The 26,277-nt window shown below is 47.5% G+C and overlaps 1 protein-coding gene across 5 annotated transcripts in view; it reads right to left on the bottom strand.

Moving 5' to 3' along the window:
- LOC139226609 (fas-binding factor 1 homolog) overlaps positions 1–26,277 on the bottom strand; it is a 200,164-nt gene that overhangs the window by 3,847 nt on the left and 170,040 nt on the right. For all 5 annotated transcript variants that reach the window (XM_070857473.1, XM_070857472.1, XM_070857476.1 and 2 more), the window contains 5 exons: positions 22,990–23,112; positions 16,124–16,309; positions 12,151–12,327; positions 10,713–10,850; positions 7,208–7,325 (listed from right to left, as the gene is read on the bottom strand). In XM_070857473.1, coding sequence (XP_070713574.1) covers positions 7,208–7,325; positions 10,713–10,850; positions 12,151–12,327; positions 16,124–16,309; positions 22,990–23,112 — 742 coding nt within the window. The remainder of the gene's footprint in view (positions 1–7,207; positions 7,326–10,712; positions 10,851–12,150; positions 12,328–16,123; positions 16,310–22,989; positions 23,113–26,277) is intronic.

Here is a 26,277-nt window from a genome sequence, read left to right as displayed (position 1 = left end):
AAACGTAAAATTGAATGGCTTACCCGTAGCCATGGAACTGGACAGTGGCGCTAGCCAATCCATCATGAGTAAAAAGATGTTTGAGAGACTGTGGTGCAACAAAGCATTCAGACCAGCCCTGAGCCCCATCCACACGAAACTGAGAACGTACACCAAAGAGCTTATCACTGTCCTGGGCAACGCCATGGTCAAGGTCACCAACGAGGGCATGATGCATGAACTGCCACTCTGGATTGTCCCGGGCGATGGCCCCACACTGCTTGGAAGGAGCTGGCTGAGCAAAATCCGCTGGAACTGGGATGACATCCGAGCGCTATCACATGTCGATGAGGCCTCATGTACCCAGGTTCTTAACAAATTTCCTTCCCTTTTTGAATCAGGTATTGGAAACTTTTCCGGGGCGAAGGTGCAGATTCACTTGGTCCCAGAGGCACGACCCATTCACCACAAGGCGCGAGCGGTACCTCACATGATGAGGGAGAGAGTGGAAATCAAGCTGGACAGGCTGCAATGCGAGGGCATCATCTCCCCAGTGGAATTCAGCGAGTGGGCCAGCCCGATTGTTCCAGTACTCAAAAGTGATGGCACAACCAGGATTTTCAGCGATTATAAAGTAACTATTAATCAATTCTCGCTACAGGACCAATACCCGATACCTCAGGCAGACGACCTATTTGCGATTGCAGGCAGGAGGCAAGACGTTCACCAAGCTCGACCTGACTTCGGCCTACATGACGCAGGAGCTGGAGGAGTCTTTGAAGGACCTCACCTGCATCAACACGCACAAGGAACTGTTCATCTACAACAGATGTCCGTTTGGAATTCGGTCGGCTGCAGCGATCTTCCAGAAATACATGGAGAGCCTACTCAAGTCGGTACCACACACAGTGATCTTTCAGGACGACATATTGGTCACGGGTCGGGACACCGTCGAGCACCTACAAAACCTGGATCGCGTAGGGCTGCGGCTGAAGAGGTCGAAATGCATCTTCATGGCAATAGAAGTGGAGTTTTTGGGGAGAAAGATCGCGGCGGATGGCATTTGGCCCACAGACACCAAGACAGAGGCTATCAGGAATGCGCCCAGGCCACAGAACGTCTCGGAGCTGCGGTCGTTCCTGGGACTCCTCAACTATTTTGGTAACTTCCTACCGGGGTTAAGCACCCTATTTTGAGAAAGCCAGAAACACTTTATGCTCCAACAAGCTGCTTGTATTGTATAACCCGTGTAAAAGACTTGTGCTAGCATGTGACGCGTCGTCGTACGGAGTCGGGTGTGTATTACAAGCTAACATTGTGGGGAAGTTGCAACCTGTCGCCTATGCTTCCAGGAGCTTGTCTAACACCGAGAGGGCCTACAGCATGATTGAGAAAGAGGCATTAGCGTGTGTGTTCGGGGTAAAGAAAATGCATCAGTACCTGTTTGGCCTCAAATTTGAGCTGGAAACCGATCACAAGCCCCTCACATCCCTGTTCGCTGAAAACAAGGGGATAAATACTAATGCTTCAGCCCGCATACAAAGGTGGGCACTCGCGCTATCCACGTATAACTATACCATCCGCCACAGGCCAGGCACCGAGAATTGTGCGGATGCTCTCAGTCGGCTACCATTGCCCACCACAGGGGTGGAAATGGCGCAGCCTGCAAACTTGTTGATGGTCATGGAAGTGTTTGAAAATGATAAATCACCTGTCACGGCCCGCCAAATTAGGACTTGGACCAGCCAAGATCCTCTGCTGTCCCTAATAAAAAACTGTGTACTGCATGGGAGCTGGGCCAGCATCCCCGTTGAAATGCAAGAGCCAATCAAGCCATTCCAGCGGCGAAAGGATGAGCTGTCCATTCAGGCAGCCTGCCTGTTGTGGGGTAACCGCGTAGTGCTACCAAAAGAGGGCAGGAAGACGTTCATCTCGGATCTCCACAGCACACACCTGGGTATAGTAATGATGAAAGTGATAGCCAGATCCTACGTGTGATGGCCCGGTATCGACTCTGACTTAGAGTCCTGTGTACGGCAATGCAGTGTATGTGCTCAGTTGAGCAACGCGCCCAGAGAGGCACCACTATGTTTTTGGTCCTGGCCCTCCAGACCATGGTCGAGAATCCATGTCGACTATGCGAGCCCGTTTCTCAGTAAAATGTTCCTAGTGGTGGTGGTGGATGCTTTTTCAAAATGGATTGAATGTGAAATAATGTCGGGAAGCACCGCCACCACCACCATTGAAAGCCTGAGGGCCATGTTTGCCACCCACGGTCTGCCTGACATACTGGTCAGTGACAACAGGTCATGTTTCACCAGTGCCGAATTTAAAGAATTCATGACCCGCAATGGCATCAAACATGTCACCTCGGCCCCGTTTAAACCAGCCTCCAATGGGCAGGCAGAGAGGGCAGTACAAACCATCAAACAGAGCCTTAAACGAGTCACAGAAGACTCACTCCAAACCCGCCTGTCCCGAGTACTGCTCAGCTACCGCACGAGACCCCACTCGCTCACAGGGGTGCCCCCGGCTGAGCTACTCATGAAAAGGACACTTTAAAACCAGTCGCTCGCTGGTTCACCCCAACCTGCATGATCAGGTAGAGAGCAGGCGGCAGCAACAAAATGTAAAGGATGGTCGCGCCACTGTGTCACGGGAAATTGATCTGAATAACCCTGTGCATTTGTGCTAAACTATGGACATTGTCCCAAGTGGATCGCGGGCCCGGTGATAGCTAAAGAAGGGAATCGGGTGTTTGTAGTCAAACTAGACAATGGACAAATTTGTAGAAAGTACCTGGACTAAATGAGGCTGCGGTTCACAGACTGCCCTGAACAACCCACAGCAGACACCACCTTTTTCGAGCCCACAACACACACCCAAAGGATCAACGACACCACGCCGGACCAGGAAATCGAACCCATCAGGCCCAACAGTCCAGCAAGGCCAGGCTCACCTAGTAGCCCTGAAGGGCCAACAACACGCCAGCCCAGCGAGGGCACAGCCAACACACTAGAACAGACATTTGTACCGAGGAGGTCCACCAGGGAAAGAAAGGCTCCCGACTGCCTCACCTTGTAAATTGTTTTCACTTTGACTTTAGGGGGAGTGATGTTGTGTATCTGTAAAGCATGCACTCCCATGTTCCGCCACCAGGGAGCGCATCCCCTGAAGTCCCAAGGGATCCCAGCATCCCTTGGGAGCACTGTATATAAGCCAGCCTCTAAGGCCTGTTGCTCACTCTGGAGTATCTTATTAAAGACTGAGGTCACTGTTACTTTAACCTCCCTGTATGCAGCCTCATCTGTGTTAGGAACACAATAGCTGGGAGATGCCGCTCGCAATAAAGGATACAAACAGGACAAATTCAAAAATGATTTGTGATTGGAGGTGGTCAGAAAAAAAAAAGTCAAACCCCAAAATAGCTTTATGTCAGGATAATTATGCCTGATATTCTGGAGTTCACGCCCACGATTTTCCAATATGCGCCGATGGCAGGCGAGATTCATTGCCTTAGTTACGGAACCGTTACAAGGACACCCTCAATGCCACCCTGATAAAGTGCAACATCCCCACCGACACCTGGGAGTCCCTGGCCAAAGACCGCCCTAAGTGGAGGAAGTGCATCCGGGAGGGTAATGAGCACCTCGAGTCTCAACGCCAAGAGCATGCAGAAATCAAGTGCAGACAGCGGAAAGGGCATGCGGCAAACCAGTCCCACCCACCCCTTCCCTCAACGACTATCTGTCGCACCTGTGACAGGGACTGTGGCTCTCGTATTGGACTGTTCAGTCACCTAAGGACTCATGTTAAGAGTGGAAGCAAGTCTTCCTCGATTCCGAGGGACTGCATATGATGAAATGATGATTATATACTTGGAAAATTACCCCCATAAAGCCTTCTACCATGGGGAAGGAATGCAAGAGGAAAAATTGAGAAATTTGCTGAGGCTCTGCTCTTCTACCACTGCCCTATCAAGTGGTAGCTCCAGTTCAATCAGAGGAAGGCACTTAATACAAGGACAGAAACATAGGAATTGCTGGACGGAAAAAGACTACGGTCCATTTGGTTTGTCTTCTACCATCCCAATAGTCACATGATATAGCAATAATGGAGTTGTTGACTAATCATGGCAATCAATCTCTATCAATGAGTCTACAACAAACCCAGACATGAGGCGAGGAAAACCCCAGTAATGGAGAGCTTCGGGAACCATTGGTCCAAAGTCACCTCTTCCTCCGCCCCCCCCCCCCCCCCAAGCATGTTACAGTGAGGGATCTACGAAGATCCACCTCCTTACCACCTGCAGCACAGGAAGCATCAGCCTGGCTCAGTGTAGCACTCTCACCTCTGAATCACAAAGCCATGGGTTCTAACCCCACTCCAGGACTTGAGCACACAATCTAGGATGACACAACAGTGGCGTACTGAGGGACTGCTACATTGTCAGCGGTTCCGTCTTTCGGATGAGACGTCAGATACTATGGCACGCTTTGAAGAGCAGGGCAGTTCCCCCAGTGTCCTGGCCATCAGATATCCCTCAACCATCATCAAAACAGATTGCCTGGAGGTTTATCTCATTGCTGTGCATAAGTCGGCTGCCACATTTGCCTGCAAAACAAGTGACTACACAATTTATTGACTGAAGCACATTGGGACATCCCAAGGATGTGTAATGCAATGTCTGTCTTTTCCTACTCTACTGGAATTAAATCTGTGGCAGAGATTGAAGAAAAATGCAGAATAAAATATATAAAAAGTGTTGCGATAAAAAGAAAAAAAATCTGCAAATGATGAAAATCAGGAAAACGATTTTATGCTTCAGAGGCGGGAGTGCTGCACCGAGCCAGAAAAACACAACTTTGGTAGGAAAAATAGAAGAGAGTATTCTTTAAAATGGTGAGAGATTGGGAAATGTTGGTGTTCAGAGGGACCTGGATGTCCTTGTACACAGATCACTGAAAGTTAACATATAGGTACAGCAAGCAATTAGGGAAGCAAAGGGTATGTTGACCTTTATTACTAGAGGATTTGAGTGTAAGAGTAAAAGACATCTTACTGCAATTATATAGGGCCCTGGTGAGACCACACCTGGAGTATTGTGTACAGTTTTGGTCTCCTTACCTAAGGAAGGATATACTTGCCATAGAGGGAGTGCAATGAAGGTTCATCAGACTGATTCCTGGGATGGGCGATTGTGCTATGAGGAGAGATTGAGTAGACTAGGCCTATATTCTCTAGAGTTTAGAAGAATGAGAGGTGATTTCATTGAAACATACAAAATTCTTACAGGCCTCGACAGGATAGGTGCAGGGAGGATGTTTCCCCCGGGCTGGGGAGTCTAGAACCAGGGGCCACAGTCTCAGAATAAGGGGTCAGCCATTTAGGACTGAGAGGAGGAGAAACTTCTTCACTCAGAGGGTGGTGAATCTTTGGAATTCTCTACCCCAGAGGGCTGTGGATGCTCAGTCCTTGAGTATATTCAAGACAGAGTTCAATAGATTTTTGGATATTAAAGGAATCAAGGGATATGGGAATAGTGCAGGAAAGTGGAGTTGAGATAGAATATCGGTCGTAATCTCATTGAATGGCAGAGCCGACACGAGGGGCCGAATGGCCAACTCCTGCTCCTAATTCTTATATTCTTATGTCTGTCAGCCTCTGAAAATGGAAAAGAGATAGCTTAACGTTTCAATACTGAACTCTGATAAAGAATCCAGTCAATCCACCTTTTCTCTTTTCTGATACAGATAGATTGTGAGGCTGAAATTCCCTTGGTACCGCCGCCCGTTAACGCCGGCGATGGACGGCAAACAGGCGGCAAAGGCCTACCGCGGCAGCGAGCGGCGTCCATGCCTTCATCGAAATGGATTTGGTCTTTGGTGGAGGCGCCAAGAGGTAATGCTGCACCCTCTAACGCCACTCATGGAGTGACGTCATCCAGCGTGCAACGCCCCCTTGGCACCTCTGTCGCAATATTGCATTTCTACGGTGGCCTTACCGGCAGCCGCTCGTACAGCCGGCAAAAAGTGTTGTGAACATAGCGGATCTCGGGCGGAATCGCCCAGCGATCAGGGTAAGTTTTTTTCGTTATTTATTTCAACATTTATTTACTAGTAGTACTAGTGTGGAAGTGTGTGTGTGGGTCAGAGAAGTTTTAGTTTGTTTTCTTCCCGTTTCTCCAGCTCGTATGCCGGCAGCCACCCGTCAGGAAATTCAGTCGGCTTCCTGAGCTACCGCCCAAGGGTAAGTGTGCAACGCCACTGTTTAACGCTGCTCTCTCAGCTTTGGGTGTAAAACTGAATTTAGGACTTTGAGGCTGCACCTAACACTAAAATCAGCACTCAAGCGGGGACACCGCCTCAAAAACGGCCATAACCAATTTTGCCCCCTGTATATTTCCTGCGTTTTATGTTTTCATTTCCATAAAATTATAAATAAACTCGGAACACACAAGACTTGCATTTATATAGCGTCTTTCACAACCACCGGACGTCGCAAAGTGCTTTACAGCCAATGAAGTACTTTTGTTTTGAAGTGGAATTACTGATGTAATGGAAGAAAGTGGACAACAGGATGAGGATCCTGCAGAATTACATTTGTACTGTGGTTCCTCGTGTGGGTGAATGGCTCAGAGCAACTTACAAGGAGGAAGAGGTCAGCCATGGCAGCAAGCGTTGGAGTCTGGGGAGCGAAGCAGACTGAAGACACAGGTCAAGAAGTGGGTTTTCGAAGAGAATGCTCGAGAGCAGGATCGTGGGTGGTTGCAAAGACTTTGTGTGGGTGTGGAACGCAAAAAAGCGATGCGGGAGAGGAAGAAAGGCACATCGACATAAGTTAATGAACTGCAACGAAAACTTAAGGAGCGACTTCACTCTTACGGAATGAACGGTCGTTTGGTGCACTGACTGCTTTGCTCTGCCTCAGCAGTCGAGCAAGAAGTGCACAGGCACCTGATTCAACAGGGAGGAGACCGAAACATGCTTGCTGTATGGTAGGAAAGAGGAAGATTAATCCGGTATTCAGATCTAAATGCTTTTCAGCCCTGCCATTTTCTATACTACACTGCATTGTTCCCAATTGAAATGCCCTTTTAAGAGACAAGCTTCCCTCGGTTTGCGTCTTGCACCCAAAGTCCGATGAGTACAATTAATAAAAGAGTGTACTGCTCAGTCTTAGCCACATACCCATCACTAGCAAACCAGAGCTTCAGTGAAGCACTTACATGAATGGTTTGCCAAGGATACTGGCCGAGTCCTGATGGGTGCCGCCACTGTGTTGATGGGGATTTCCAAGGAGAGTTGGTGCGGACGGTGTCGTTGCTGGGCCAGACTCAGGCGTTCCTGGAAATTAAACATTTAGACAGAAGGGATGTAATTTCATCCGTTCATTTCACTTCCCTTATTCATTTCCATCAGCATCAAGCACTCTCATGGTCCACTTAGCACTCTTAGTTAGATGCCGAGTAAAGCTCCTTCGTCACTGTCCCAATATGCACAGCTGGTTAGATGCAGAGTAAAGATCCCTCTTCTCTCAGAGGGTTGTAAATCTGTGGAATTCGCTGCCTCAGAGCTGTGGAAGCTGGGACATTGAATAAATTTAAGACAGAAATAGATAGTTTCTTGCACGATAAGGGGATAAGGGGTTATGGGGAGCGGGCAGGAAAGTGGACCTGAGTCCATGATCAGATCAGCCATGATCTTATTGAATGGCGGAGCAGGCTCAAGGGGCCGTATGGCCTATGCCTGCTCCTATTTCTTATGTTCTTATGTACTCTATTCCAATTTGAGAAGGGCCGATACTGTACCAATGAGACATTTTCAGTTTCTCCATACCAACCATCTTATGCTCTTCGAAGTCAAAATTACTGAATAAAGGGCAGTTCATAATAAAGCCACCCATTCCCTCAAGGAAATGGAACCCTACAGGAAAAATACTTGCATCCCATCAATCTAACTGGATCTGAACCTGTATCGCAGAGGTGAAAGGTCACAGTTCAATGCACTGTATCACCCAGTCTTCTCACACCCTTCACGCATTTATTTAGAAACCTGCTCTGTGGGCATATAACAATATGGCTGCAAGTATTTTACTGAGTGTGCATGGACCCTCAAACTACTTAGCAACAGATATCTGAACTCTAATTGGTCTTTCTGCCATTGATTGTAACTGTGCTTAATGCTGTAAGGATATTGGTCTAAAAGAGTCCAAGTACAGCTCTTTTGTTTAGTAAATACTTTAATGCTTGCACTTATAAGGTCCCTTTGCAGTATCTCTTCAAGCTGAAGCATCTCAAAGTCTTTCAAATACCTACACTGAACTTACCCTGATGTTCCTATTTCCACCTCTAACATCGTCACCGCCCTTGCCTCAGCTCATCCGCTGCTGAAGCCCTCATCCATGCCTTTGTTACCTCCAGACTTCACTATTTCAACACACTCCTGGCTGGCCTCCCACATTCTACCCTACGTAAACTAGAGGTGATCCAAATCTCAGCAGCCCATGTCTTAACTCACACCAAGTCCCACTCACGCATCACCCCTGTGCTCGCTGACCGACATTGGCTTCCGGTTAAGCAAAGCCTCGATTTCAAAATTCTCATCCTTATTTTCAAATCCCTCCCACCCCCTGCCCCCGAGATGTCTGCGCTCCCATTTTCAGCATCCTTGATTATAATCGCTCAACCATCGGTGGCCGTGCCTTCTGTTGCCTAGTCCCCAAGCCCTGGAACTCCCTCCCTAAACCTCTCTTTCCTCTCTTTCCTCTCTTTCCTCTCTTTCCTCTCTTTCCTCCTTCAAGACGCTCCTTAAAACCTACCTCTTTGACTAAGCTTTTGGTCACCTGCACTAATTTCTACTTATGCGATCGGTGTCAAATTTATTTTATCTCATAATACTCCTGTGAAGCACCTTGGGACGTTTCACTACGTTAAAGGTGCTATATAAATACAAGTTGTTGTTGATGTGGCATCATGGAGTTTCACTGAAGAGTTGATCGTGTCGAGTGGTAGCGCTCTCGCCTCTATGTCAGAAGATTGTGGATTCAAGTCCCAGTCAGAGACTTGAGCACATAATCCAGGCCGACACTGAGAGAGCGCTGCACTGCCGGAGGTGCCGTCTTTTGGGTGAGATGTTAAACTGAGGCCCCGTCTGCCCTCTCAGGTCTATGTAAAAGATCCCAGCTCCCCAGTATCCTGGCTAATATTTATCCCTCAATCAACAGTAAGAGATTATCTGGCCATTATCTCAGTGCTGTTTGTGGGATCTTGCTGTGTGCAAGTTGGCTGCCGCGTTTCCCTACAGTACAACAGCGACTACACTTCAAAAGTACTTAATTTTCTGTGAAGCGCTCTGGGATACCCTGAAAGGCATCATATGAATGCAGGTTCTTTCTTTCCTGAAGTGACACCCCCATTATCCCATCCGGGACGTTGAGGGGACCTTGGTACAAAATATCCCTGGCTGGGCTGACTAGATACTTTAAAGCATTAACTATGGCATATATATAGGCAGATAAAAGATAATCATATAGACCCGGCCACCTCACATGTAAGAATTGCTGTTCGGACTCTCGAAATGGCCTCTGCAGTCGCGTACACTGCTTTTCTTTAAAGCCGCCCTGATAAAGTGCAACATCCCCACCGACACCTGGGAGTCCCTGGCCAAAGACTGCCCCAAGTGGAGGAAGTGCATCCGGGAGGGCGCTGAGCACCGAGTATCGTCGCCGAGAGCATGCAGAAACCAAGCACAGGCAGCAAAGGAGCGTGCGGCAAACCTGTCCCACCCACCCCTTCTCTCAACCACTTTCTGTCCCACCTGTGACAGGGACTGTGGCTCTCGTATTGGACTGTGCAGCCAGCTAAGAACTCATGCTAAGAGTGGAAGCAAGTTTTCCTCGATTCCGAGGGACTGCCTATGATGATGATGATTTCCTTTAACTGAAACCCGATTTTATGGGGTTCATTTAATTAACGGTGAAAAATCGAGAAAGTGCCCCAATTTCATCTCCGATCGTCTTCCTACGCACTTGCTGCTGGATCTTCATCACTAGCAGCTGACTCATCGGCAGCATTGGACTGTGAAGTTTATCAAATGCAACGTAAATGTACTTTTTGTACTTCAGTGGATTTGTTTGTGGCACCAAACGGTGTGTAATAAATGATTTTCTCAGGCATGCGGTATACGGAACTAATTCCATGTACGAGCAACCCAATCAAAACTACTTCCCCACAAGCCACCAGCAGTTTAAAAGTACTTCTAATCATCATCATAGGCAGTCCCTTGGAATTGAGGAAGACTTGCTTCCATTCTAAAAATGAGTTCTTCGGTGACTGAACAGTCCAATATGGGAATTACAGTCTCTGTCACAGGTGGGACAGACAGTGGTTGAGGGAAAGGAGAGGGTGGGACTGGTTTGCTGCATGCTCCTTCCGCTGCCTGCGCTTGATTTCTGCATGCTCTCGGCGATGAGACTCGAGGTGCTCAACGCCCTCCCAGATGCACTAATATATATCTGCTCACCCTCAGCCATCAGGGAGCGTTAGCTATGACTGTGGCAGCTCTCGTGGTATCAAGTGAAACTAGTTCACTCCCCCACCCCCAAAAAGATACCCGCTATTTCCTTCCATGGTACGTGGTGTAGCTGTTCCTCGTTTCTCCCCATTTGCAGCACCTTCCCCCGCCCCCCCTCCCTCCTTCCCTCCGCCACCATCTCCCACCCCCCCACGGTACCTGGTGTAGTTGCTGCTCCTGATGCTGCAGACGTTCCATTTTTTGTTGGATAGCACGCAGTCGTGCCTGGTGTTCGGACTCTACCCGCTTAGCCTCCATGAATGCTTTATCACCTTCCTCGTATTTCTGAGAGGCAAGCTGCAGGGGGAGAGATTGAAGGCAGCCAGTCAGTTGAAGAGTCCGTGCTATATACTAAGACACTGCATGGGAGTCACCCCTCAGTCTGCTCTCTCAAATGGTGAGAACTGCAATGGCATAACAATAGAAAAATGTAACCATATTATCGCAAATACATATAGAAATGTGAAGATAACCATTAATAAACACTGGTAATCATGGTTAATATTTTAAAACTGCCCAAGGAGAGTCTCTGTTGCTGAGTTGCACACCACTAAAAAGAGCACACTAAGTCGAACATAAAAAGGAACGAAAGGATAGGTGGGAGGGAATAATACAAACTTCATAATGACTCCCCCTCCGATCTCTCTCTTCCCCCCCCCCCACCCCTCGGTCTCTCTCTCTTCCCCCCCCCCACCTCGGTCTCTCTCTTCCCCCCCCCCCCACGATCTCTCTCTTCCCCGCGCCCCTCTCCGATCTCTCTCTCGCACCCCCCCCCCGATCTCTCTCTCTTTCCCTCTCCCCCCGCCCCCCCCACCCACCTCCGATCTCCCCCCCGCCTTCCGATCTCTTCCCCCCTCCGGTCTCTCCTGCATCCCCCCTCCCCCGATCTCTCTCCCCACCCTTCCCACCCCCAATCTTTCTCCCCACCTCCCCCCTCGATCACTCTCCCCACCCCACCCCCCAATCTCTCTCCCCAACCCCCCCCGATCTCTCTCCCCAACCCCTCGACCCCCAATCTCTCTCCCCACCCCACCCCGACCTCTCGCCCCACCCCCCCCCCCGATCTCTCGCTCTCTCTCTCTCCTCTCCCCACCGCCCCCTCACCCCCCCCGTCCCCGATCTCTCTCTCTCTCCTCTCCCCACCGCCCCCTCAACCCCCCCCCCAATCTCTCTCTCTCTCTCTCTCTCCTCTGCCCACCGCCCCCCCCCTCCCCGATCTCTCTCTCTCTCTCTCTCTCTCTCTCTCTCTCCTCACTGCCCCCCCCCCCTCCCCCCCGTCCCCGATCTCTTTCGCTCTCTCTCCTCTCCCCCCCCCCCCCCCCCAATCGCTCCCCGTGCGGCGACATCCAAGGCAGGCTCTCCAAACAATTTATTTTCCAGATGATGTGCTGAGCACGACACTGATAACACCGCCTGCCTTCAGCTCCGCTCCCAAAGCACTTCCGCCCCGACAATTAAAAAAAGTTAAAGAGGCTAATTTCCCTCTATTCCTCGCCCCACGGATTTGGGTGGAGAATATTCATTTAATTCGAATTATTCGCCCTGTTTGGGGCAGAGGGCCACTGTCATGAATTGACCAAGACCAGGGATTTCACACCTTACTCATGCCCTCGACCGCCTCGGCCCGCTGCTTGATGCGGATTGCCATGGCGTTAACCCGCTCCTTCTCCAGCTGCAGTTCATGACGCTCCTGACTTAGGACCTCTCGCTGTTGAGCAAGCTGCTCCTCTTTTAATTTCAGTTCAATGGCTTTCCCCTTCAGTTCGGCTTGTTCCTACAAGGAAAGGGCAGGCTCACATCAATCAACAGCTTGTAGCTTGTTTTAAAACACATTTCTCAAATGTCCAGAAGTACTCAACTCTAAAACTGCTATCTAAAAAAAAAACAAGACTCTGGCAGGAAAAACAGGGAATGGTAGCATAGTGGTTATGTTACTGGACTAGTAATCCAGAGGCCTGGACTGATCCAGCGATGAGAGTTCAAATCCCACCACGGCAGCTGAGAAATTTAAATTCAGTTAATTAAATAAATCTGGAATAAAAAGCTAGTGTCAGTAATGGTGACCATGAAACTATCGGATTGTAACTTGGATATTAAGGGAATCAATGGACATGAGGATAGTGCAGGCACGTGGAGTTGAGCCTTGATCTCACTGAATGGCGGAGCAGGCTCGAGGGGCCAAATTTCTTATTGGGGAGCGGGCAGGGAAGTGGACCTGAGGCCATGATCGTATTAAATGGTGGAGCAGGCTCAAGGGGGCATATGGCCTACTCCTGCTCCTATTTCTTATGTTCTTATTCTTGTCAAGGGGTCCTAACAACACCGTGGGAGCACCTTCATCATACGGACTGCAGCGGTTCAAGGAGGCGGCTCACCATCACTTCTCAAGGACAATTAGGGGTGTCGCACACCGGGCACCTTGCCAGCGAGGCCCACAACCCATGAACAAATAATAAAAAAGGAAGGTCTCTGCATTTTGCGTCAATGATTTGGATGAAGGAATTGAGAGTAATATCTCCAAGTTTGCAGATGACATTAAACTGGGTGGCGGTGTGAGCTGTGAGGGGGACGTTAAGAGGCTGCAGGGTGACTTGGACAGTTAGGCGAGTGGGCAAATGCATGGCAGATGCAGTATAATGTGGATAAATGTGAGGTTATCCACTTTGGTGGCAAAAACATGAAGGCAGATTATCTGAATGGCGGCAGATTAGGAAAAGGGGAGGTGCAACGAGACCTGGGTATCATGGTTCATCTGTCATTGAAAGTTGACATGCAGGTACAGCAGGCGGTGAAGAAGGCAAATGGTATGTTGACCTTCATAGCTAGGGGATTTGAGTATAGGAGCAGGGAGGTCTTGTTGCAGTTGTACAGGGCATTGGTGAGGCCTCACCTGGAATATTGTGTTCAGTTTTGGTCTCCTAATCTGTGGAAGGACATTCTTGCTATTGAGGGAGTGCAGCGAAGGTTCACCAGACTGATTCCAGGGATGGCAGGACTGATATATGAGGAGCGACTGGATCGACTGGGCCTGTATTCACTGGAGTTTAGAAGAATGAGAGGGGATCTCAGAGAAACATATAAAATTCTATCGGGACTGGACAGGTTAGATGCAGGAAAAATGTTCTCGATGTTGGGGAAGTCCAGAGCCAGGGGTCACAGTCTAAGGATAAGGGGTAAGCCATTTAGGACTGAGATGAGGAGAAACTTCTTCACTCAGAGAGTTGTTAGCCTGTGGAATTCTCTTCTGCAGAATTGTTGATGCAAGTTCGTTAGATATATTCAAGAGGGAGTTGGATATGGCCCTTACAGCTAAAGCGATCAAGGGGTATGGAGAGAAAGCAGGAAAGGGGTACTTGTTGAATGGTGGTGCAGGCTCAAAGGGCCTACTCCTGCACCTATTTTCTATGTTTCTATATGATTTTACATTGATGGCAAAAATCCAATTTATAAATGACTTCACCCAAATGTATCTCTGGGGCATCTCATACTCGTGGCAGTGTTACAGAACTGACCAAATCTACAGCACATTTAGTGAAAAATGTCTATCGTGGATGTGTATTCTTGGTTTGCATCTATGCCTTTGTTAGTTTTGGAGACTGGAACAGCTTAATTGACATGTCACCATGAGCAGATTGACAGACTGTGATGGATTTGAGACATTAGGAAAATCTAGTACAAGTGTGAAACTCCATCGAAGGGAAATATATATGGCAATTGGCACTTTCCTGACATTAACATTACTGTGAAATTCTTCGTTCATTTGTGTACATCCAAGAAACGGCAGTGACATGTAAAGACTTCCCGTGGCAAAAACCTCAGTTCCGCTTGCTAAGCTTCAGCTGTATTAGGAAATCTAAATACAATCGATTGAACAGAGATGTGTATCGTCTGCGTACAACCAGGAAGATCTGCCAAGATACAAATGGCCATTTCATCCAAAAGTCTTCCTGCCGACTATTCCAGGGTCATTCTGGAAAGCAAGGATAGCCATCGGCTTTCTCTTCTCCACCATCAACTGTCTCCTTCAACCCCTCGCCCCTGCCCTCTCCACCCTCACCTCCAACATGCGAAAGGAGCTCAAGGACTTCTTTGTCACCAAGGCTGACACGATCTGTTCAGTTGCTTCTCCCCTTCCCCACCAAGCCAAACCTCTCTGCAGGCTCTTCGCTGCACTATCCATGAATGACTAGTGTGATAGTCCACCCAGTTAAATATCATAATAAATAGGGCAGAACCTGATGTGTCACAACCTATATAGTCTGATTTCACTCTGTGGGCTGGACTTTCGGGTCTTCTGCACTCTGTTCTTCACCGCGGAGCGGCGACAATGAGGTGTTCTGGGTCGACGGTCAGCCTCCGGCGCCCCGCAGCGATCCTCGGGTCCGGTTTAGCGGCGGTGCGGAGCAGCACCGCCCGGAAGCGCTGCGCCCAGTGTGCAACGCCACCGGTTGTGACACCGCGCGAGTTTTGACTCTTGGCCGAGCCGTCTGTCGAGAAGTGCGCCGCACACCGACCGCCTGGGAAATCAGGCGGTCCAACCATCCTGTCGGCAAAAAGGTGAATAATGGTCTCCTGAGGTAAGTGTGATTGCTTTTTCTTTTAATGTTTTTTGCAATGTGTGTTGTGGTGGCGTGGGCAATGTATTGGGAATGTTTTTGTGGGGGGTGGGGTTTAAGGTCCCCCTCCCATCCCCCAGCATTTCTTGGAGCGCTCCAGCTCTTTGGCTTGGGAGTTTCCCATCCTAACACCAAAGAGAGGTGTACAACGCCTCCCTTAGAGCTGTATCCCCTGACTCAGGGCCCAGCTGCCCAAACATATATACTAAAGCGCAAACTGTTCCCGGGCGCAAACTTTCCCGTCCCACCACCATTATCGCCCCAAAAACATCAAAGCTGAAAATCCAGCCCATTGTTTTTAAGTGTTGTGGTGATTCAGTATTTTGTTGTGTCATTTGGCTTATGTGCATTAATTAATCTGTAAATAAATCTGACTAAGTAGCTTTAGCCTATATCCATTAGTCTGTTAGGTGTAGTCTGAACCGACAGGGAAGGCTGCAGGAAGTGAGCACAAATGTGTTATCTGGATCTCGCCAGTATTGGTCTGAACTCTACTTAAATGATTGCAAATAAAATCCAACCAAAATGGTGTTTTCAATGTCACAAATACTGCGAATTGAGTATCTACAGTTGCCTGATTTAATTTCCTTTTTCCAGTATTAGCAAATAACTTGCACCCATTTGGCTTGGCGGTGAAGGGGCAGGGGGAGACTAGCTCACCAGATGGTCTCAGTCTTAGTGACAAAGAAGTCAATGAGCTCCTCGCACTTGTTCTGAACACATGCCACGACCCAGGTGAGTACAGTCCTTGTAACAACATACACATAGGCCCAAGTAGGTCCAGTACTTGTAATAATGCACAGGCTCAAATAATCATGTTATTAGTTTACTCCTGATAAATAGCCAATGGATACATACCCACACACGTGTAAATTCCTGCACACTAGGTCTAAACAGAGAGGCTATTGCCATACTAAAGAGCACAGCTCTCGAAGTCATATGCTCCGCCCTTACTTTTGCCAGACTGAAGATTGTTCCTTCTTGTTGTGCGTTGAGTTGTAGGGAACGGTTGGCATCTCGCTCTATCCGCCCGCTGTTCAGTTTCTGTTGTGTGTGAAACTCTGCCCACTCGCCCGCCAGTCTTCGCCGCTCCTCCGCGCAGCGCTGCATCACCGACTGCTGCTCCTCCAGCAAAGCACTCTGAGGGATTGTAACAACAGGGGAAGACGCTGTAAACCCCAGGCAATCACAGTAAAACCCTCACCACCTCCCCCACCCACTGTCGTCGACTGTCCACCTAGAAATATCTGGTGGGCTTCAGGAAGATCACTCAGTGGAGCTGTAGGATGGACAGGACTATCACCATGCTTCTTCACTGGAAAGGAGTCATCTTAAAGGGCAGTGGAGGCCTAACCTGGCTTGACATCTACTCCCCTGACTTGCTAAGTCCAAGGTGGCTTAAACAGGCAACTTGGTGTCGGAATTTGGGGTCTAATCTTCTCCTTAACTCCCTTGTTGTCTCCTTCTCTCTACCCCAACTGACCCAGTCGGTTAGTGAGATATACTTACCCCAACATTAGGCCCAGGTAATTTATTTGCTTCAATAAGCGCAGGAGCAGAAGCCCTGGACTAACATTCTAATGCTGGACAAGCAGATATCCTCACATTGGGTCTGCTTCAAATGGTGGTGGTGATGGGATTGGAGCTGTTGCAAACCGGTCCCACAGGAGTACTTACTAGGGCGCAATGATTCAAGTGAGAAGGGCACAAAAGAAAAGACTGTAAGGCCTATAAAAGGCCCAGCGGGTGTTCCACAGGCAGCGGCAGTTGGCGAGAGGCGGGAGCAGCGTCGGAGCGGCCTATAAAACGCGTACCGGTGCAGCTACAGCGGGAGAGAAGGCAAAAAAGAAGTAGAAAGGAATCAAAAGGTGACGTCACAGCCAATGGGGTAAGTGATTGGCTGGTGATTGGTGAGTAGCTTTTCTTTTTATTTTTATATCAGTAAGTAAACTGTAACATTGTTATTACCAATTTAAGGGTATCTAAGGGTTAAGGCATGGCAGGAGAGCTCGGTCACGTGATATGCTCCTCCTGTGCCATGTGGGAACTCAGGGACACTTCTGATGTCCCTGACGACTACGTGTGTAAGAAGTGCATCCGCCTCCATCTCCTGATGGACCGTGTTGCGGAATTGGAGCTGAGGGTGGATTCACTCTGGAGCATCCACGATGCTGAGAATGACATAAGTGGCACGTGTTGTGAGTTGGTCTTACCGCATGAGAAGGATCCACAGCCAGCTAGGGAATGGAAGGCCAGCAGGAAGAGTAGTACAAAGAAGGTAGTGCAGGAGTCCCATCTGGTCATCCCCCTGCAAAACAGATACACTGTTTTGAGTGCTGTTGAGGGAGATGACTCATTAGGGAAGAGCAACAGCAGCCAAGTTCATGGCACTGTGGCTGGCTGTGTTGTACAGGAGGGCATAAAAAAGAGTGGGAGAGCGATAGTGATAGGGGATTCAATCATAAGGGGAATAGATAGGCGTTTCTGCGGCCGCAATCGAGACTCCAGGATGGTATGTTGCCTCCCTGGTGCAAAGGTCAAGGATGTCCCCGAGCAAGTGCAGGACATTCTGAAAAGGGAGGGAGAACAGCCAGTTGTCGTGGTGCACATTGGTACCAACGACATAGGTAAAAAAAGGGATAAGGTCCTACGAGACGAATTTAAGGAGCTAGGAGTTAAATTAAAAAGTAGGACCTCAAAAGTAGTAATCTCGGGATTGCTACCAGTGCCACGTGCTAGTCAGAGTAGGAATTGCAGGATAGCACAGATGAATACGTGGCTTGAGCAGTGGTGCAGCAGGGAGGGATTTAAATTTGTGGGGCATTGGAACAGATTCTGGGGGAGGTGGGACCAGTACAAACCAGACGGTCTGCACTTGGGCAGGAACGGAACCAATGTCCTAGGGGGAGTGTTTGCTAGTGCTGTTGGTGAGGAGTTAAACTAATATGGCAGGGGGATGGGAACCAATACAGGGAGACAGAGGGAAACAAAAAGGAGACAAAAACAAAAGACAGAAAAGAGATGAGTAAAAGTGAAGGGCAGAGAAACCAAAGGCAAGAAACAAAAAGGGCCACTGAATATAAAAGGGCTGCAGGAGGGGTAAAAACTAAAAATCATGGTTTAAAAACTAGGATGAAAACACTCTACCTAAATGCACACAGCATTAGAAATAAAGTAAATGAGTTGACAGCACAAATCATTACAAATGGGTATGATTTGGTGGCCATTACAGAAACATGGTTGCAAGGTGGCCAAGACTGGAAATTAAACATACAGGAGTATCTGACGATTCAGAAAGATAGGCAAGAAGGGAAAGGAGGTGGGGAAGCTCTGTTAATAAAGGATGATATCAGGGCAGTTGTGAGCGACAATATTGGCTCCAATGAACAAAATGTTGAATCATTGTGGGTGGAGATTAGAGATAGTAAGGGGAAAAAGTCACTGGTCGGCGTAGTTTATAGGCCCCCAAATAATAACTTCATGGTGGGGCGGGCAATAATCAAGGGAATAATGGAGGCATGTGAAAAAGGAACAGCAGTAGTTATGGGGGATTTTAACCTACATATCGATTGGTCAAATCAAATTGCAGGGGGTAGCCTGGAGGAGGAATTCATAGAATGCATACGGGATTGTTTCTTAGAACAGTATGTAACAGAACCTACAAGGGAGCAAGCCATTTTGGATCTGGTCCTGTGTAACGAGACAGGAAAAATAAACGATCTCCTCGTAAAAGATCCTCTCGGAATGAGTGATCACAATATGGTTGAATTTGTAATACAGATTGAGGATGAGGAAGTTGTGTCAGAATCGAGCATACTATGCTTAAACAAAGGGAACTACAGTGGGATGAGGGCAGAGTTGGCTAAAGTAGACTGGAAACAAGCACTAAACGGTGGCACAATTGAGGAACAGTGGAGGACTTTTAAGGAGCTCTTTCATAATGTGCAACAAAAATATATTCCAGTGAAAAAGAAGGGCGGCAAGAGAAGAGATAACCAGCTGTGGATAACCAAGGAAATAAAGGAAAGTATCAAATCAAAGACCAATGCGTATAAGGTGGCCAAGGTTAGTGGGAAACTAGAGGATTGGGAAGATTTTAAGCAACAGCAAAAAATGACTAAAAAAGCAATAAAGAAAGGGAAGATAGATTACGAAGATAAACTTGTGCAAAACATAAAAACAGATAGTAAAAGCTTTTACAGATATATAAAATGGAAAAGAGTGACTAAAGTAAATGTTGGTCCCTTAGAAGATGAAAAGGGGGATTTAATAATGGGAAATGTGGAAATGGCTGAGACCTCAAACAATTATTTTGCTTCCATCTTCACAGTGGAAGACACAAAAACCATGCCAAAAATTGCTGGTCATAGGAATGTGGGTAGGGAGGACCTTGAGATGATCACTATAACTAGGGAGTTAGTGCTGGACAGACTAATGGGATTGAAGGTAGACAAGTCCCCTGGTCCTGATGAAATGCATCCCAGGGTATTAAAAGAGATGGCGGAAGTTATAGCAGATGCATTTGTTATAATCTACCAAAATTCTCTGGACTCTGGGGAGGTGCCAGTGGATTGGAGAGCAGCTAATGTAACGCCTCTGTTTAAAAAAGGGGGCAGGCAAACGGCAGGTAACTATAGGCCGGTTAGCTTAACATCTGTAGTGGGGAAAATGCTTGAAACTATCATTAAGGAAGAAATAGCGGGACATCTGGATAGGAATAGTGCAATCAAGCAGACGCAGCATGGATTCATGAAAGGGAAATCATGTTTAACTAACTTACTGGAATTCTTTGAGGATATAACGAGCATGGTGGATAGAGGTGTACCGATGGATGTGGTGTATTTAGATTTCCAAAAGGCATTCGATAAGGTGCCACACAAAAGGTTACTGCAGAAGATAAAGGTACGCGGAGTCAGAGGAAATGTATTAGCATGGATAGAGAATTGGCTGGCGAACAGAAAGCAGAGAGTCGGGATAAATGGGTTATTTTCCGGTTGGAAATCAGTGGTTAGTGGTGTGCCACAGGGATCAGTACTGGGACCACAACTGTTTACAATATACATAGATGACCTAGAAGAGGGGACAGAGTGTAGTGCAACAAAATTTGCAGATGACACTAAGATTAGTGGGAAAGCGGGTTGTGTAGAGGACTCAGAGAGGCTGCAAGGAGATTTGGATAGGTTAAGCGAATGGGCTAAGGTTTGGCATTTGGAATACAATGTCGGAAAGTGTGAGGTCATCCACCTTGGGAAAAAAAAACAGTAAAAGGGAATATTATTTGAATGGGGAGAAATTACAACATGCTGTGGTGCAGAGGGACCTGAATCCCAAAAGGTTAGTTTGCAGGTGCAGCAGGTAATCAGGAAGGCAAATGGAATGTTGGCCTTCATTGCGAAAGGGATGGAGTACAAAAGCAGGGAGGTGTTGCTGCAACTGTATAAGGTATTGGTAAGGCCGCACCTGGAGTACTGCGTGCAGTTTTGGTCACCTTACTTAAGGAAGGATATACTAGCTTTGAAAGGGGTACAGAGACGATTCACTAGGCTGATTCCGGAGATGAGGGGGTTACCTTATGATGATAGATTGAGTAGACTGGGTCTTTACTCCTTGGAGTTCAGAAGGATGAGGGGTGATCTTATAGAAACATTTAAAATCATGAAAGGGATAGACAAGATAGAGGCAGAGAGGTTGTTTCCATTGGTGGGGGAGACTAGAACTAGGGGGCACAGCCTCAAAATACGGAGGAGCCAATTTAAAACCGAATTGAGAAATAATTTCTTCTCCCAGAGGGTTGTGAATCTGTGGAATTTTCTGCCCAAGGAAGCAGTTGAGGATGGCTCATTGAATGTTTTCAAGTCAAAGATAGATAGATTTTTAAGCAATAAGGGAATTAAGGGTTACGGGGAGAGGGCGGGTAAGTGAAGCGGAGTCCACGACCAGATCAGCCATGATCTTATTGAATGGCGGAGCAGGCTCGAGGGGCTAGATGGCCTACTCCTGTTCCTAATTCTTATGTTCTTATGACTCTGATCCCATTGTTGTCAAATGGGGTGTTCATACTGCAAGGGAGCTTACACCAGTCCAGTACATCTGCTTCTCAAACAAGTACAATATTACAACTACTGAAAAAAGTGAGTGGGGAATTAATGGCAGGGAAAAGTACATTCCATTCGAGTACTTATCCCAAGCCTGTGGTTAAAATCCAACTCATTCCACATAAAGCTGGTTCTGTAAAATATGAAGATTTCCCCAAGCTGTGTAAAGCTTTTCGTTACACTTGGAGAGTTCCTCTTCAATGGTAGTACCTTTACAATCATTTCACACAGTGGTGCTGTCCATGACTTGGAGACTTGTACTACATTTAAGCAATGCACAGTGCAAACCAGTTTGTTAAGGTCTCCCGTGGGATTGGCTGCATTGGTCGTTATACATGTGTCTGTAGGGACGAGCGCAGTGTTCTACAGTCACTCCTACAGCACTTATGTTGCTTTTCACACCGGTAATTCTCATGAGCGCACCGAATACTAGAAATGGGTTATTGCACAATACTTCAGTGACAATGTCTGACACAACGGCTGAGATTTTCTATCTGGTGGCAAGGTGGGCTCTGTGTCCCTCGCTGACCCTGCTCAGTGAGTTATTACAGTGGACTCTTGCAGGATTCCTGCCTGTGCTTGGGAGCTGGCTGCTGGGAGTGGGTGGGAAATGGCCATTGCTGTGGAAGGATATCTGGCAGCTTAAAGGGGCAGGCAGCATTAAAGGCAAAATAATTATAATTTCCTTGGTCCGATGAAGTAGCAATATCTACCGATACAAAATTGTCACTCTATTGTGTTTAAATAGAATGGTCTTCCTGCCGTGTGTTCCTGACACCATTAGGCTTCTCCAAACAACACCTGTTGATACAAGTGTTCCAGCATCCATGGCAATAATGATGAAAAATATGGCGCATGACGTTGCACCGTCACGATCACCTCATTGAAATGTACCCACCCATACTTGGGTTGGTGCTTCCAGCTTCCCGCAGCAGTGATTCCGACAAAATCTGGTGTAATGGTTGAGAATCCAGTTTAACAGACCATTAAATCATTTGAAGTGTCATTTGACTTTGTATTTTCATCAACTTTCGGGCTGTGAATCCATATAAAGGGCAATCTTGAGCATGCACACTCTAGCCTCATCCACTGGAAATTAGAAGTGCTTGCCCTATGACCCTTTCCTGGAGTATGGTCCTATGGGTACAGACGTCCCTCCAGTAACTTACCCCAAGTGGTGATTTTTCACGTGAGGTTAGACAATAAGGGGGTGAAATTCATCTTGGATTGCATTACAAGGCGGGCGATAGCACATCGGCAGTAATGGAAATGAAAATTGAGTGGAATGGAAAACGGGCACCAGATTCGCTATTGCCCGATTTGCGCACCGCCGAAGACAAATATCACCCCCTACATGTCTACAGGACATTTAATTACAGCTGGGGAGGGGGGGGTGGGGGGGGAGGTGGGGGAGAACACGGGAGAGAAGAGGGGAAAGAGAGAAGTTCAGAACAGAACTTGGTAGCCACACACAATGGCACTTCCAACAGGAATTGCTGGGCAGCGAGCAGGAGTGGGAATCCTGTTCGATTCTCTCCTCCCAAATGGACATTGTGATGACCCAACCACGGCTCTGCCAGAGACCAAGTAATTGAGCACTGACTGGGGGCCAAAGCTGGGGCCTGTATGGTTCAGCTGTTAGCTGTGTAAATTCGCCAAGCCATCAGCAGACCCGGGACATTTAATGCAAGGAAAGCTTGCTGCTCTCAGCAGTTCATGCCTTACCTTTGCCCGCTCTAGCTCCTCCCTTTCGATGCTAAAGTGCTGGTTCATGATCCTGCGCTCCTCCTCCAGGGAGCGCTGCACCGACTCCACTTTGGTCTGTTCCGCTGTCGCCCTCCAGCGCTCCTACATAAGAACATAAGAATTAGGAACAGGAGTAGGCCATCTAGCCCCTCGAGCCTGCTCCGCCATTCAACAAGATCATGGCTGATCTGGCCGTGGACTCAGCACCACTTACCCGCCCACTCCCCATAACCCTTAATTCCCTTATTAGTTAAAAATCTATCTATCTGTAACTTGAATACATTCAATGAGCTAGCCTCAACTGCTTCCTTGGGCAGAGAATTCCACAGATTCACAACCCTCTGGGAGAAGAAATTCCTTCTCAACTCGGTTTTAAATTGGCTCCCCCGTATTTTGAGGCTGTGCCCCCCTAGTTCTAGTCTCCCCGACCAGTGGAAACAACCTCTCTGCCTCTATCTTGTCTATCCCTTTCATTATTTTAAATGTTTCTATAAGATCACCCCTCATCCTTCTGAACTCCAACGAGTAAAGACCCAGTCTACTCAATCTATCATCATAAGGTAACCCCCTCATCTCCGGAATCAACCTGGTGAATCGTCTCTGTACCCCCTCCAAAGCTAGTATATCCTTCCTTAAGTAAGGCAACCAAAACTGCACGCAGTACTCCAGGTGCGGCCTCACCAATACCCTATAAAGTTGCAGAAGGACCTCCCTGCTTTTGAACTCCATCCCTCTCGCAATGAAGGCCAACATTCCATTCGCCTTCCTGATTACCTGCTGCACCTGCAAACTAACTTTTTGGGATTCATGCACAAGGACCCCCAGGTCCCTCTGCACCGCAGCATGTTGTAATTTCTCCAAATTCAAATATTATTCCCTTTTTTTGTTTTTTTTCCCCCCCAAGCTGGATGACCTCACACTTTCCGACATTGTATTCCATCTGCCAAACCTTAACCCATTCGCTTAACCTATCTAAATCTCTTTGCAGCCTCTGTGTCCTCTACACAACCCACTTTCCCACTAATCTTTGTGTCATCTGCAAATTTTGTTACACTACACTCTGTCCCCTCTTCCAGGTCATTTATGTATATTGTAAACAGTTGTGGTCCCAGCACCGATCCCTGTGGCACACCACTAACCACCGATTTCCAACCCGAAAAGGACCCATTTATCCCGACACTCTGCTTTCTGTTCGCCAACCAATTCTCTATCCGCCAACAAATTCTCTATCCTTGCACAGTATTACAGAACAGACAATCAGGATCCATGCATCCACCTGCATTACGATCAGCAGAGTGGCTTTATGAAGAGTAGCGGCAAGTGAGCATCTTGAGCACTGTGCTACCTGCCGTGCAGAACATAGTTCAATAGATGCAGCTCGATAAAGACAGGCAGCGAAACCAGAGAGCTGCCTCCTTAACTTGAACCAAAGTTACCTACTCGGGCAACCGATGATAGTGTAGACCTATGAAAATGTGTGTTTAAAAAAAGTACCAATGCCTTAAGGGAGTTAGGTTGAAGAAAGTAAAAACAAGGGGGTGGATTTTCCGGTCTTTTGCTCTCCATTTTTCACCCCGGAACGGCGGCAGTGGTGGCAGTGGTAGCATTTCTGGTTAAGGAGGAGATTAATGCAATAGTTCGGAAGGACATTAGCTTGGATGATGTGGAATCTATATGGGTAGAGCTGCAGAATACCAAAGGACAAAAAACGTTAGTGGGAGTTGTGTACAGACCTCCAAACAGTAGTAGTGATGTTGGGGAGGGCATCAAACATGAAATTAGGGGTGCGTGCAACAAAGGTGCAGCAGTTATAAAGGGTGACTTTAATATGCACATAGATTGGGTTAACCAAACTGGAAGCAATACGGTAGAGGAGGATTTCCTGGAGTGCATAAGGGATGGTTTTTTAGACCAATATGTCGAGGAACCAACTAGGGGGGAGGCCATCTTAGACTGGGTGTTGTGTAATGAGAGAGGATTAATTAGCAATCTCGTTGTGCGAGGCCCCTTGGGGAAGAGTGACCATAATATGGTGGAATTCTGCATTAGGATGGAGAATGAAACAGTTAATTCAGAGACCATGGTCCAGAACTTAAAGAAGGGTAACTTTGAAGGTATGAGGCGTGAATTGGCTAGGATAGATTGCCGAATGATACTGAAGGGGTTGACTGTGGATGGGCAATGGCAGACATTTAGAGACCGCATGGATGAACTACAACAATTGTACATTCCTGTCTGGCGTAAAAATAAAAAAGGGAAGGTGGCTCAACCGTGGCTATCAAGGGAAATCAGGGATAGCATTAAAGCCAAGGAAGTGGCATACAAATTGGCCAGGAATAGCAGCGAACCCGGGGACTGGGAGAAATTTAGAACTCAGCAGAGGAGGACAAAGGGTTTGATTAGGGCAGGGAAAATGGAGTACGAGAAGAAACTTGCAGGGAACATTAAGACGGATTGCAAAAGTTTCTATAGATATGTAAAGAGAAAAAGGTTAGTAAAGACAAACGTAGGTCCCCTGCAGTCAGAATCAGGGGAAGTCATAACGGGGAACAAAGAAATGGCGGACCAATTGAACAAGTACTTTGGTTCGGTATTCACTGAGGAGGACACAAACAACCTTCCGGATATAAAAGGGGTCGGAGGGTCTAGTAAGGAGGAGGAACTGAGGAAAATCCTTATTAGTCGGGAAATTGTGTTGGGGAAATTGATGGGATTGAAGGCCGATAAATCTCCAGGGCCTGATGGACTGCATCCCAGAGTACTTAAGGAGGTGGCCTTGGAAATAGTGGATGCATTGACAGTCATTTTCCAACATTCCATTGACTCTGGATCAGTTCCTATGGAGTGGAGGGTAGCCAATGTAACCCCACTTTTTAAAAAAGGAGGGAGAGAGAAAACAGGGAATTACAGACCGGTCAGCCTGACATCGGTAGTGGGTAAAATGATGGAATCAATTATTAAGGATGTCATAACAGTGCATTTGGAAAGAGGTAATATGATAGGTCCAAGTCAGCATGGATTTGTGAAAGGGAAATCATGCTTGACAAATCTTCTGGAATTTTTTGAGGATGTTTCCAGTAGAGTGGACAAGGGAGAACCAGTTGATGTGGTATATTTGGACTTTCAGAAGGCTTTCGACAAGGTCCCACACAAGAGATTAATGTGCAAAGTTAAAGCACATGGGATTGGGGGTAGTGTGCTGACATGGATTGAGAACTGGTTGTCCGACAGGAAGCAAAGAGTAGGAGTAAATGGGGACTTTTCAGA

Source organism: Pristiophorus japonicus, chromosome 16, assembly GCF_044704955.1.
Source record: "Pristiophorus japonicus isolate sPriJap1 chromosome 16, sPriJap1.hap1, whole genome shotgun sequence".
In the NCBI taxonomy this organism is placed as follows: Eukaryota; Metazoa; Chordata; class Chondrichthyes; family Pristiophoridae; genus Pristiophorus; species Pristiophorus japonicus.
The sequence above is the reverse complement of the archived record's forward strand: the minus strand, read 5'-3'. Positions and strand labels throughout refer to the sequence as shown.